At 39.5% G+C, this 14,849-nt stretch overlaps 1 protein-coding gene across 2 annotated transcripts in view; it reads right to left on the bottom strand.

Annotated features, from left to right (window-relative positions):
- Positions 1-682, bottom strand: part of LOC126358481 (spermine oxidase-like) — a 165,445-nt gene extending 164,763 nt beyond the window's left edge. Inside the window, exon 1 of one of the 2 annotated variants that reach the window (XM_050007553.1) lies at positions 355-682. In XM_050007553.1, the coding sequence (XP_049863510.1) occupies positions 355-389 (35 nt within the window). In that variant the 5' untranslated portion in view covers positions 390-682. Of the gene's footprint in view, positions 1-302 lie in introns of both variants that reach the window. The other variant, XM_050007554.1, reaches the window with a different exon arrangement.
- Positions 683-14,849: the final 14,167 nt, after the last annotated feature.

Below are 14,849 nucleotides of genomic sequence, written 5' to 3'. Positions count from 1 at the left end.
TAATGTTTTGGCTGTCTGAAACATCAGTAGTTAAGAAAGAGACTTAGCACGCGTAGAGATAAAGGTGACTGGAAAAGGTTATCGCGTAGTAGGTCAACATTCTTTTACGTATAAACCACAAAAAGTTAAGTAACCAATCATTATTTATAAACGAAGTGCTAAAGAAAAATTTCAAAGATTCTTAAACGCGGCTATATGCCACTGTCGTTTGTTTTTCCCCCTCCCTGGTTTTGTAGATTTGTATGTATTAAAGAGTAGGCCCACAGTACAGTACGTCTTGAAAGAAATTGGTAACCACATACCTGTTGTAGAACCTGTTATCTGACTTAATTCTTATTAAGACCTCTTATGTACCTGTTTACAGATAAGAGTACCGAAGAGGAAGTCATGTGAACGTTTGTGTAATAATTTTTCTCGTATGCATGATCCGGTTCCGCCGAACTTAAAAGTTATAACTATATGTATCCATTCCGCTTGCTTTATTAACAGTTTAACGCGTTGTATGAGCGAAAGAACATGTATTGCCGTAGAAAAAATAGTGTCATTCGTAAAGCCTTGAGATTCAATCGCCTGTAACTCGTTTTATAATCCATATACAATATGTTAACGAGCTGTTCATTAGCGCTAGTATTTTCTGTACGATGAATAAAAAAGGATGAAAATCAATCAGTATTGGTGACTGGTAATCTAACTCTGCTGGCCTGTGTTGATTTTGTGCAATGTGTTCCATGTATTTATATTTTTAAGTACGCGATCCCTAAGGAGAAAAATATACTATACCGTGCCCTTAGTATTAAACATAAACATTAGGCTACTGCAAAGTCTTTTTTTTTTTTTTTGTGTCTCTCGTATGCAGGACATAGTTTCATAGTTAAGTTTTAAGTGATGTTGGCACAGAGCGACGCACAGCTTACGTCATTAACATATTTCAGGCATTACTAAAATTGTTGTGCTCGAAAGAGCCTACTGTAAGTCAGTGAAATATGTCAGATGATGTTAATGAGTATAGCTCTGGGACATTTTAAACTTGTGCCATGAGGAAGTGATGTAAATGTGGCATTATTGCTTTGGTCATGTGGACACTTTGAGTTTGTGGCATTACTGTATCTTTCAACTTTAGTTTCTTCATGCACAAAAGATTGATAGTGCATGACCCTTGCACATAGGAGTGGAGAAACTGATGCTTCCTGGATATGTCATGAGTCCTTTCCATTGCCTCTTGGGTGATTCCATGTCAAATCAAAATCAATCAATTGTAACACATGATTTGAACCATGACCTCTCATATCTGGATGATTTTTTTTTTTTTTCAGGGAATGTACCAACCAACACTAGTTTAAATTTGAAATTTCAAAATTTTTCTGACCTTTGGTTTTCGAGTTTCAAGGGTTTAAAACTAAAAAAGCAAACCCTCTGTTTTTGATCAATCGATGATTGTTTTAAATTTCTGTAGCTAAAGAAATATACAACCTAGAGAGCTCAGACTTGCACCATTGTTTTCCTCTAAAAATTACCTTCAATCTGATATGTAACATAACTATGTTACCTAAATCTGAAAATTTTAAACTATTTCAAAAAAACATTTTTTGAAATTTCCAAAATACATACCCTCGGATTTTTTTTTATTTTTTATTTTTTTTTATAAAAGTTATATGTGTTGTTCAGTCTAACAGACTACATGCATGCAAAATTTCAAGATAGGATCTCAATGGGTTCTTGTATAAAATAATATTTTACTAGGCCTACTGCAATACACACTACTGAGGACCGAGCGAGGTGGCGCAGTGGTTAGCACACTGGACTCGCATTCGGGAGGACGACGGTTCAATCCCATCTCCGGCCATCCTGATTTAGGTTTTCCGTGATTTCCCTAAATTGTTTCAGGCAAATGCCAGGATGGTTCCTTTGAATAGGGCACGGCCGATTTCCTTCCCAATCCTTCCCTAACCCGAGCTTCTGCTCCGTCTCTAATGACCTCATTGTCGACGGGACGTTAAACACCACCACTACCACTACTGAGGTGAAAAACATACTATTTCTTGGCTATGAGTACTAAGGTAGGCCTATGTAATTCTAACAAAATTAAATTATTATGTAAGCCTTTTTATGCAACATACCCACTTATTGTTTCTTAATTCATTAAATGATATAGTGTTGTTTTCATTTAATGTTCATGATTCTTTTAACTATGTATCAGAAGGAAGTGAACACATTTTAGTTGGTAGTATATTCCATTAGAACTACTGACGGCCTTGGGAGAGCCAGTCATGACAAAACTCTACCAGCTGGTGAGCAAGATGTATGAGACAGGCCAAATACCCTCAGACTTCAAGAAGAATATAATAATTCCAATACCAAAGAAAGCAGGTGCTGACAGATGTGAAAATTACCGAACTATCAGTTTAATAAGTCACAGCTGCATAATACTAACGCGAATTCTTTACAGACGAATGGAAAAACTGGTAGATGCGGACCTCGGGGAGGATCAGTTTGGATTCCGTCGAAATGTTGGAACACGTGAGGCAATACTGACCTTACGACTTATCTTAGAAGAAAGATTAAGAAAAGGCAAACCTACGTTTCTAGCATTTGTAGACTTAGAGAAAGCTTTTGACAATGTTGACTGGAATACTCTTTTTCAAATTCTAAAGGTGGCAGGGGTAAAATACAGGGAGCGAAAGGCTATTTACAATTTGTACAGAAACCAGATGGCAGTAATAAGAGTCGAGGGGCATGAAAGGGAAGCAGTGGTTGGGAAAGGAGTGAGACAGGGTTGTAGCCTCTCCCCGATGTTATTCAATCTGTATATTGAGCAAGCAGTAAAGGAAACAAAAGAAAAATTTGGAGTAGGTATTAAAATTCATGGAGACGAAGTAAAAACTTTGAGGTTCGCCGATGACATTGTAATTCTGTCAGAGACGGCAAAGGACTTGGAAGAGCAGTTGAACGGAATGGACAGTGTCTTGAAAGGAGGATATAAGATGAACATCAACAAAAGCAAAACGAGGATAATGGAATGTAGTCAAATTAAATCGGGTGATGCTGAGGGAATTAGATTAGGAAATGAGACACTTAAAGTAGTAAAGGAGTTTTGCTATTTAGGAAGTAAAATAACTGATGATGGTCGAAGTAGAGAGGATATAAAATGTAGACTGGCAATGGCAAGGAGAGCGTTTCTGAAGAAGAGAAATTTGTTAACATCGAATATAGATTTAAGTGTCAGGAAGTCATTTCTGAAAATATTTGTTTGGAGTGTAGCCATGTATGGAAGTGAAACATGGACGATAACTAGTTTGGACAAGAAGAGAATAGAAGCTTTCAAAATGTGGTGCTACAGAAGAATACTGAAGATAAGGTGGATAGATCACGTAACTAATGAGGAGGTATTGAATAGGATTGGGGAGAAGAGAAGTTTGTGGCACAACTTGACTAGAAGAAGGGATCGGTTGGTAGGACATGTTTTGAGGCATCAAGGGATCACAAATTTAGCATTGGAGGGCAGTGTGGAGGGTAAAAATCGTAGAGGGAGACCGAGAGATGAGTACACTAAGCAGATTCAGAAGGATGTAGGTTGTAGTAGGTACTGGGAGATGAAGAAGCTTGCACAGGATAGAGTAGCATGGAGAGCTGCATCAAACCACTCTCAGGACTGAAGACCACAACAACAACAACATATGTGCTACAAGTTAAAATTTTGAATAAAGCCACTCACCTTCATCCTTAGATGTAAATGGGAGAGATTATCTCTTTCTTGGTTTTCCAGTGTTATTTGTAATTGTTTACAACAAGTTCCTTATATTAGAAATTGGCATATAAGTAATTTCACTTTGGAAAAATATTAACTTGTTGATATTTGCATGGATAGAACTGTATTTCTAATACTAATTGGTATTTACAAAGTTAATACACATGGTATTTTTACAACTTAGTGTTTAGTGAGGATAGGTGTAACATATTTAAACGTGCTTCTTTTATGATCTTTTAAGATATTTTTCCAAAGCAAGAGAGGACAACTTCATTTCTTTAGCACTTAAAGGGTAGGTTCTTCCCATAGCTGTTGTTGGATTCGCTTGTTTGTAAAAGAGTATTTCCTGGGCCATCTAATATATCTCTTGGTTGTGGATAGTAAAGAGACTGGGCTGAACCCTTTGGGTGTAAAAAATTTATTCAGTACATGTCGTATTTTTCTTCAGTGCATCCTAGCCACCAATAGTCATCATATGCTACTGTCACAAAACCAGTAGCAGTATTTTTAATATGTGACAGTGTTATTTGGTTCAGTGTTGTCACACATTCAAGAGACTAATCCAGACTAAAATGATAAGGCTTGACAGTAATTTGACTCTCTGTGCAGGGTTTCTATGAGTGAAACTTCTGTGTTCCCACAATCACTTTTGATTCACTAAAACAAGGAATTAAGTATTCTTTGGTCATTTCATAGTCCTCTGTTGTGCAATATTCAAAGTCAATGTTTTTTTAGGTTTTCCATGGCAGATACATAAAGTGATTTGGATGTTAAGATTTGTTGGTCATACGGCCTTTGTAAGCTGGCTGTAGCAGCTAGCAGTTCCGCCAAGGCCATCACATGCACTCTTGTCATGAGATGTTGCAAAGAACTCCCACTCTCCCTCAACTTCAAAATCAGTTTTATGCAAACACAAATTAAGGAAGTTTTTCTAATTTTTATATTGTGCAGTGCTGCCATCAGAAAAGTAAGTAATCTTTGTAAGTGCAAAAGAAAAGGTTTGCTTTATGATTTCTGGCAGGTTTTTTTTAGTACATAGAAAGCAACTGTGTTTTGTTTCAAGCAATCTGATATGAAGACATACTGCAGATGTTTTAGTTTTCCCTTCCATTTATGATATATGATGAAAGGATGCAGTGTAGCTTGGGTGGTAGTCCAGTGGAATTATTGTATTTCATTTTGTACTATGAAAGAATCGTTTTCTGCAAAATTACAGTTGACTACTACATGGCCTTCAGTTAAATTGTCCTTGATTTCGCTGCAGTATTCTTTCTGCTGACTAGCTATAAATGAATGAGTTTTTACCTTCATTGGAGAGTCCAAAAACTCATCCATAGTCATCAGTACTTTTTATTACAGTTTCCATCAAACACCTATCTACAGTTACCCACTTTTTGTAGGTAACTTCATCAATCGTATCATCAGTGAACTTTGCATTCAATAGATCTTTAAGTCTGGAAACATCAGGACATTCTTTACAAATATCCATAAAACACTGTTGCAATGGTGGGTTGCACATCATCTAGACTAATCAGGAATGATAAGCTTTCAAAGCAGTTTTGTCTCCATCCACATCAAAATTTTTCAACTTGGCAACATTCACCATTAGCTTAATGTTTTGGTGTAAGGTACACACACAAACAATATGTGTGCCGCCACTTCTAGCCAGGATACAGTCCCTTGGTCTTAATCAAACTTTTCTTTTAACTGTTGAATAATTTCCGATTCATCTTCGGAATGTTCAGTAATAACTTCTTCAGTGCTCGATTCTGGTGGTAAGTTCTTGTCTAAGCTAGACTTTATTTTATCAAGTTTTTTTTTGTATAGGTAGTCACAGCAACCTTTTTCTTCTTTAGTGGTGACTCACCAATGAGATCCAGTGCCTTGTTCAAATAGTTTAGGAAAGATTGAGGATCAATAAAAGAATCGTTTACATTTTCGCGTATAACTACTTCTTCTGTTTTGTGTTTGTCACTGACATACATCACACATTTTCATGCCACTAATGCTTCCTAAGTATAGAGAGCACATCCAGTCTGTTACATTTCTTAGTGATTGTACATGGACTATCTTATGTTGTTCCACTTTAAAAGCGTTACAACATTTAGCAGCAATAATCGCCCAACTCTTCTGAGATGCCATTTCTGTAAGGTAACAAATTATACTATCAAAAAGTATATATATATATATATATATATATATATATATATATATATATATATATATATATATAAAACAGAAAGAAACTTCCACATGGGAAAAATATATTAAAAACAAAGATTCCAAGACTTACCAAGCGGGAAAGCGCCGGCAGACAGGCACATGAACAAAACACACAAACACACACACAGAATTACGAGCTTTCGCAACTGGCAGTTGCTTCGTCAGGAAAGAGGGAAGGAGAGGGAAAAATGAAAGGATGTGGGTTTTAAGGGAGAGGGTAAGGAGTCATTCCAATCCCGGGAGCGGAAAGACTTCCCTTAGGGGAAAAAAAGGACAGGTGTACACACACACACACACACACACACACACACACACACACACACACACACACACACATATCCACCCGCACATACACAGACACAAGCAGACATATTAAAAGGCAAAGAGTTAAGGGCAGAGATGTCAGTCGAGGTGGAAGTACAGAGGCAAAGAAGTTGTTGAAAGACAGGTGAGGTATGAGCGGCGGCAACTTGAAATTAGCGGAGGTTGAGGCCTGGCGGATATCTAGAAGAGAGGATATACTGAAGGGCGAGTTCCCATCTCCGGAGTTCGGATAGGTTGGTGTTGGTGGGAAGTATCCAGATAACTCGGACGGTGTAACACTGTGCCAAGATGTGCTGGCCGTCCTACCCTTGCAACCGCCCCCGGTGTAAAACCTGTCCTATGCACCCTCCCACCACCACCTACTCCAGTCCTGTAACCCGGAAGGTGTACACGATCAAAGGGAGAGCCACATGTGAAAGCACCCACGTGATTTACCAACTGACCTGCCTGCACTGTGATGCTTTCTATGTGGGAATGACCAGCAACAAACTGTCCATTCGCATGAATGGACACAGGCAGACAGTGTTTGTTGGTAATGAGGATCACCCTGTGGCTAAACATGCCTTGATGCACGGCCAGCACATCTTGGCACAGTGTTACACCGTCCGAGTTATCTGGATACTTCCCACCAACACCAACCTATCCGAACTCCGGAGATGGGAACTCGCCCTTCAGTATATCCTCTCTTCTCGATATCCGCCAGGCCTCAACCTCCGCTAATTTCAAGTTGCCGCCGCTCATACCTCACCTGTCTTTCAACAACTTCTTTGCCTCTGTACTTCCGCCTCGACTGACATCTCTGCCCTTAACTCTTTGCCTTTTAATATGTCTGCTTGTGTCTGTGTATGTGCGGGTGGATATGTGTGTGTGTGTGTGCAAGTGTACACCTGTCCTTTTTTTCCCCTAAGGGAAGTCTTTCCGCTCCCGGGATTGGAATGACTCCTTACCCTCTCCCTTAAAACCCACATCCTTTCATTTTTCCCTCTCCTTCCCTCTTTCCTGACGAAGCAACTGCCAGTTGCGAAAGCTCGTAATTCTGTGTGTGTGTTTGTGTGTTTTGTTCATGTGCCTGTCTGCCGGCGCTTTCCCGCTATATATATATATATATATATATATATATATATATAAAGATTCCAAGACTTACCAAGCGGGAAAGCGCCGGCAGACAGGCACATGAACAAAACACACAAACACACACACAGAAACCTGTAATTCTGTGTGTGTGTTTGTGTGTTTTGTTCATGTGCCTGTCTGCCGGCGCTTTCCCGCTTGGTAAGTCTTGGAATCTTTGTTTTTAATATATTTTTCCCATGTGGAAGTTTCTTTCTGTTTTATATATATATATATATATGGGTCTTGGCTTTAACTTGGCTGCAGTGATGTGTTGACTATGATCTTCATAGTAGTTTACCATTCCTAATTTCTTATTCATTGTTAGACCTTGTGCGTTATCTTTGTTTGATTTTGTGTTCCCAGGATGAGTTCACTCTACAGCAGAGTGCCTATTTATTTGAAACTTCCTGGCAGACTGTAATTGTGTCCCAGCCAATCTAGAGCCTGGAACCTTTGCCTTTTGCAGACATTTTCTCTACCGACTGCTGTGCATGCACAACTCCTGAACTGCTCTGACAATGTTACTCCTGTCCTCACTCCCACTTTGTGAACATCACAGAAGTTTGTAAGAAAGGGGAGAGGTATCTGGGAAGTACAACAAAAAGAAGTGAAAACATGATGATTTTGTCTATCTTACCTATGAGTTGGAGCTGTCAGAAAATAGAAGAATAATGTGGAGTGACAAACTACATGGCTCGTGCAATAAAACTGTTAGTAAAAGAAAAAGGAATTTTGTCAAATCCTAATCCTAAACCTGGAAGAACTCTAAATGAGAACATTGTTGACTGTGTAAAAGACTTCTACAATTCTGATGACGTTATTAGAATGATGTCGGAGAAAAAAGATTGTGTGACCATAAGAAATAAAGATGGAAAGATCCAGGTTCAAAAGAGGCTAGTGTTGGAAAATTTGCAAGAAATATACCAATTATTTAAGGAAAAGATCCCTGCAACAAAATTGGGTTTTCCAAGTTTTCACCTCACTTCATTAATTCTTTCTATATTCAACTTCAGTGGAACAATTTCATTTTTCAATTTCTCTAACGTATCTGCCTGATTAAGGAATCTGACACCCAGAGTAATGCCTACCTGTAGTTCCTTGTATGATACTCTTTTATCACTGCAATGTTTTACTCAGAAGACATACAGTAGAGCAGCATGTCCTATTGAAAAATAACACTTGTAGTTTCCCCTTGCTTTCTCTGTTTACAGTCCCAACTTAGCAAGGCCATGTTGGATAATTTTACACGGCGAGATCAATCGCCCAGATTATTGGCCCTACAACTACTGAAATGCTGCTGCCCCTCTTCAGGAAGCATATGTTTGTCTTGCCTCTCTACAGATGTCCTTCTGGTGTGGTTGCATGTATGGTGTGGCCGTATGTATTATTGAGACTTGCAGGTCACCCAACCACAGGAAGTGAGGAAGGTCTACTAAGAACTAAACAGTATATAGTTGATGTAGATGTAAAGAACATGTCTAGGGGAATTATACAAAATCTAAACCAGAAGTAGTGTCATCAATTTTCCGAAAGTAAGGAAATGTAACTTCATGTTGTAAAGCAGAAAATAATTATTTTTGAGTTTCTTTGTGGGGGTTCAGCTATTTTCCTCCATTAATGTTTTACACATGGGCACAAAATATTTGTGAACAGGAACATGCAAAACAGAGTATTTATGGTAGTCATCTTCATCCACTCTATAGACAATAATTCAAGCTTCTAGGAATCCTAACATGTTTACAAAATATTTACTTCCATACGAAGGATATCTGATGAAGACCTTTAACTGTTGATGAGACGGTCCCACAAGATCATTAGCATAGTGTGGTGGATTCAGATTTGGTTCACACCAAGCAGTGCTGAAAGTGCTTTAAAGAGATGTGGCCCAAAACTTTCTGTCCGATCGGTGGTAACATGTAGGGAAAGCAGGCAAAGTGCTAGCAAAAGATGCTCATTGCTACAGTTGTTGCTGTTCCATCTATCTTTGAATAAACCTCATACCAGTGAGAGAAATAATGAGCATTATTGGTATCCTTCTGATAGTGGTAAAGGTCCAATAATGTCAATGTAAACATGCTCAAGCCGTTTGCTCAGTGGGGTAAAAGTACAAAATGGAGCTATAACATGAAAAGTTATTTTGTTATGCTGCCAGGCATTGCACTGGTGGACAAATTCCTTGGAACACTTCTTAATATGTGGCCATCAAAAGCCATTTTCACTAGTGTACAAGTACATCTACATGGATACTCTGCAAATCATATTTAAATGCCTGGCAGAAGGGTCATCGAACCACCTTCACAATTTTCTATTATTCTACTCTCGTATAGTGTGCGAAAAGAATGAACACCTATATATTTCTGTATGAGTTCTGATTTCCCTTATTTTATTGTGGTGCTTGTTCCTCCCTATGTAGGTCGTTGTCAACAAAATATTTTCGCATTCGGAGGAGAAAGTTGGTGATTGGAATTTCTTGAGAAGATTCTATCACAACAAAAAACGCCCTTCTTTTAATAATGTCCACCCCAAATCCTGTATCATTTCTGTGACACTCTCTCCCATATTTCGTGATAATACAAAACATGTTGCCTTTCTTTGAACTTTTTCGATGTACTCTGTCAGTCCTATCTGGTAATGATCCCACACCGTGCAGCAGTACTCTAAAAAGAGGATGGACAAGCATAGTGTAGGTAGTCTCCTTAGTAGGTCTGTTATATTTTCTAAGTGTCCAGCTAATAAAACACAGTCTTTGGTTAGCCTTCCCCACAACATTTTCTATGTGTTACTTCCAATGTAAGTTGTTCATAATTATAATACCTAGGTATTTAGTTGAATTTACAGCTTTTAGATTACACAGCACTCATGTGGATGACCTCACACTTTTCATTATTTGGGGTCAACTGCCAATTTTCACACCATTCAGATATCTTTTCTAAATCATTTTGCAGTTTGTTTTGATCTTCTGATGACTTTATTACTCAATAAATGACAGTGTCCTCTGCAAACAACTGAAGATGGCTGCTCAGATTGTCTCCCAAATCATTTATATTGACAAGGAACAGCGAAGGGCCTGTAACACTACCTTGGGGAAGGCCAGAAATTACTTCTGTTTTACTCGATGACTTTCCATCAATTACTACAAACTGTGACCTCTCTGACAGGAAATCACAAACCCTGTCACATAACTGAGACGATATTCCATATGCACACAATTTCACTACGAGCCACTTGTGTGGTACTGTGCCACTCCTGGGTGTGAGGTGTATGGAGGAAATTGCGTGTTGGCAAAAGTTTGCTATAAAACTCATGCTTTCAGTGTTGATGGCTCACAGCACAGTTTAAGTGTGTTATATGAACGTCTCAGAGCTGTAAACCTGATGGCTCTGCAAGGAATGTCTTCAGTTCATTGTCTCCTTCATGAGCATTGACAGGTGCTATGTAGTCAGGTTCCTTTGCAGTGTCAGTAATGTGAGATAGAGCATTTGCTGGTCCATTCAGCTCTTAAGCAACATGTCAAATAGCCATATAATTTGCACAGTGAAGTCTAAAGGTCCCAAATGGTGCATTGATTCCTTGTCTGGCTTCTGAAGGATAACAAGTCAGTGATTTGTGGTCTGTGGTAAGGGTGGATGTTAACCTTTTTATGTGTGGCTAAACTTTCCAACTGAGGTGTAGACCCTTAGAGTCCACAGCCACATGATGACTAATTTGCTTGTACTGGTAATAATTTTTGTGGAGAAAGACCAAGGCTGCCAGCCATGTGCATGTTGTTGTAATACAGCTCCAACGATGCAGCCAGTATAATTGCAAGAGGTGTGATAAAAAGAGGATGAGCTAATAATAATGCACCTCTTCAATAGCAGCTTTCTCGCTGATGAAAGATGCTTTGTTTTCATCAATCAAATGCAGTGTGTCTCCAGGTGTTGGCAAAGAGAACTGTTTAGGAAATAGTTTAGAAGCACTAACAGCAATGCATGATTGCCTGTAAAACACTTGATAAGGATTTATTCATGCCAGAGAGTGACTTAATTCACAAATTATTGTGGACCATGGAAATGACTAAAATGTGTTCCCAAAATATAGTGAATAGTTGCTGTGGATGGGCTGAAAGCTCTGACCCACAAGTTCATCAATATAGACGTAACAGATGTCTCTGGTTATTTCGTCAGTTAAGTGCTAAAAAGTCTGGGCAACATTGCACAGTCTGACAGGCGTCGTCAGAAATTTCTGGAGTCTGAATGGAGTGCAAACAGTGGATTTTATCTAGAGCAGTCAGTATATGATAAAAAGCATGGCCATTTTCGATTGTGCATGAAACGGTCTTGTCCTGAATGTGATAGCAAATTCTTTGGTATACCACTTAGGACAGTGTTTAGGTATTGTTCTGGCAGTAAACGGACATTAGTCACTAACCATGGACCTTCTTAGGAACAACATGAAGTGGCAAGGCTCAGCTACTGTCTAAAGGGTGACAGGTCCTTTGTGCTAACAGGAAAGAGAACTCTGGCTTTGCAATATTGAGTTTGTCTGGCATGACATAAGTGTCCTCAGCTGGACAGCTGTGTTGTAGAGTCTAGGAGATGTTGATGGAGAAGATCTGTGAAGATGCCATAAAAGTTGACAAAATCCGCTCCAAAAACTGGGTGCAACTTGTTGGTGACAGCAGACTCCATGTGTCAAAGATTGAAGATGAGATGCAAGGTGACATGGCTGTAGGTGTTAATGGAAGATATGTTCACAATGTGCAGATGATTGCAACCAGTGTTTCACCACATCTGATGACAAGAAGATTAAACTGAGACAGAACCTGTAACTATGAGGAATCGTAGCTTGGTACAGTTGTCTGTTATGAACAGTCAAAGGCTGTCCAATTTAAAATATGCTGCCAGAAAGACTGATTTTTCACAGCATTTTCCATGGCACAGGTTAGTCAACATTGTTGGATTGCAGCTCCAGTGTGTTAGACACACACACACACACACACACACACACAGGCGCGCGCGTACGTGCAAAGAGCATTGCCATTGCAATGCATAGGTGGAGTGCCCTTCTTGTATAGCTGTAACTTACTTGAATAGTTCACTTACTCCTTGTAGAGCTGTAACTTGGTTGAATAGTTCACTTACTCATGTAAGGATGTAGAGGCTTATCTCACTAGAGGTAAGATAGATACTGCCTACAGGAAAATTAAAAAGACCTTTGGAGATAAGAGAACCACTTGCATGAACATCAAGAGCTCAGATGGAAACCCAGTTCTAAGCAAAGAAGGGAAAGCAGAAAGGTATATAAATGGAAATGTCATGTGGCTAGGGCCTCCCGTCGGGTAGACCGTTCGCCTGGTGCAGGTCTCTCAATTTGACGCCACTTCGGCGACCTGCGCGTCAATGGGGATGAAATGATGATGATTAGTACAACACAACACCCAGTCCCCGGAGAAAATTTCCGACCCAGCCGAGAATCGAACCCGGGCCCTTAGGATTGACAGTCTGTCACGCTGACCACCACTCAGCTACCGGGGCAGACAGCAGAAAGGTGGAAGGAGTATATATAGGGTCTACACAAGGGCGATGTACTTGAGGACAATGTTATGGAAATGGAAGAGGATGTAGATGAAGATGAAATGGGAGATACGATACTGCGTGAAGAGTTCGACAGAGCACTGAAAGACCTGAGTCGTAACAAGGCCCCCAGAGTAGACAACATTCCATTGGAACTACTGACGGCCTTGGGAGAGCCAGTCCTGACAAAACTCTACCATCTGGTGAGCAAGATGTATGAGACAGGTGAAATACCCTCAGACTTCAAGAAGAATATAATAATTCCAATTCCAAAGAAAGCAGGTGTTGACAGATGTGAAAATTACCGAACTATCAGTTTAATAAGTCACAGCTGCAAAATACTAATGCGAATTCCTTACAGACAAATAGAAAAACTAGTAGAAGGCGACCTCAGGGAAGATCAGTTTGGATTCCGTAGAAATGTTGGAACACGTGAGGCAATACTGACCCTACAACTTATCTTACAAGCTAGATTAAGGAAGGGCAAACCTACATTTCTAGCATTTGTAGACTTAGAGAAAGCTTTTGACAATGTTGATTGGAATACTCTCTTTCAAATTCTGAAGGTAGCAGGGGTAAAATGCAGGGAGCGAAAGGCTATTTACAATTTGTACAGAAACCAGATGGCAGTTATAAGAGTCGAGGGACATGAAAGGAAGGCAGTGGTTGGGAAGGGAGTGAGACAGGGTTGCAGTCTCTCCCCGATGTTATTCAACTGTGTATTGAGATGTTATTCAATCTGTGTATTGAGCAAGCAGTAAAGGAAACAAAAGAAAAATTCGGAGTAGGTATTAAAATCCATGGAAAAGAAATAAAAATGTTGAGGTTCGCCAATGACATCGTAATTCTGTCAGAGACAGCAAAGGACTTGGAAGAGCAGTTGAACGGATTGGATAGTGTCTTGAAAGGAGGATATAAGATGAACATCAACAAAAGCAAAACGAGGATAATGGAATGTAGTCGAATAAAGTTGGGTGATGCTGAGGGAATTAGATTAGGAAACAAGACAATTAAAGTAGTAAAGGAGTTTTGCTATTTGGGGAGCAAAATAACTGATGATGGTCGAAGTAGAGAGGATATAAAATGTAGACTGGCAATGGCAAGGAAAGCATTTCTGAAGAAGAGAAATTTGTTAACATCGAGTATAGATTTAAGTGTCAGGAAGTCATTTCTGAAATTATTTGTATGGAGTGTAGTCATGCATGGAAGTGAAACATGACCGATAACTAGGATGGACAAGAAGAGAATAGCTTTCGAAATGTGGTGCTACAGAAGAATGCTGAAGATTATATGGGTAGATCACATAACTAATGAGGAAGTATTGAATAGGATTGGAGAGAAGAGAAGTTTGTGGCACAACTTGACCAGAAGAAGGGATCGGTTGATAGGACATGTTTTGAGGCATCAAGGGATCACCAATTTAGTATTAAAGGGCAGCGTGGAGGGTAAAAATCGTAGAGGGAGACCAAGAGATGACTACACTAAGCAGATTCAGAAGGATGTAGATTGCAGTTGGTACTGGGAGATGAAGAAGCTTGCACAAGATAGAGTAGCATGGAGAGCTGCATCAAACCAGTCTCAGGACTGAAGACCACAACAACAACACTCATGTTTACAGTAATTCCAAAGGACTGTGTCCTGGTGGGAATGGTAGCGATGTCCATGAATGCATATGTATCGACTATTTGGTCACCAGTTTTGAGTAAGTGTATTGAATCATCAGTCATCTACCTAGTTTGATGCATCTCAACACATTCCTCTCTGGTGCCAACCTCTCCATTGCAGAGTTGCACTTATACCATATGTCTTCAGTTGTGTGTTGGATGTATTCCAATTTCTGTCTTCCGCTTCAGTTTTTACCCTGTACAGTCCCTCTAATACCCCAAAAG

This window comes from Schistocerca gregaria, chromosome 1, assembly GCF_023897955.1.
Source record: "Schistocerca gregaria isolate iqSchGreg1 chromosome 1, iqSchGreg1.2, whole genome shotgun sequence".
NCBI classification, from domain to species: domain Eukaryota; kingdom Metazoa; phylum Arthropoda; class Insecta; order Orthoptera; family Acrididae; genus Schistocerca; species Schistocerca gregaria.
Note: the sequence above shows the minus strand (reverse complement) of the source record. Positions and strands in the feature narration are given on the sequence as shown.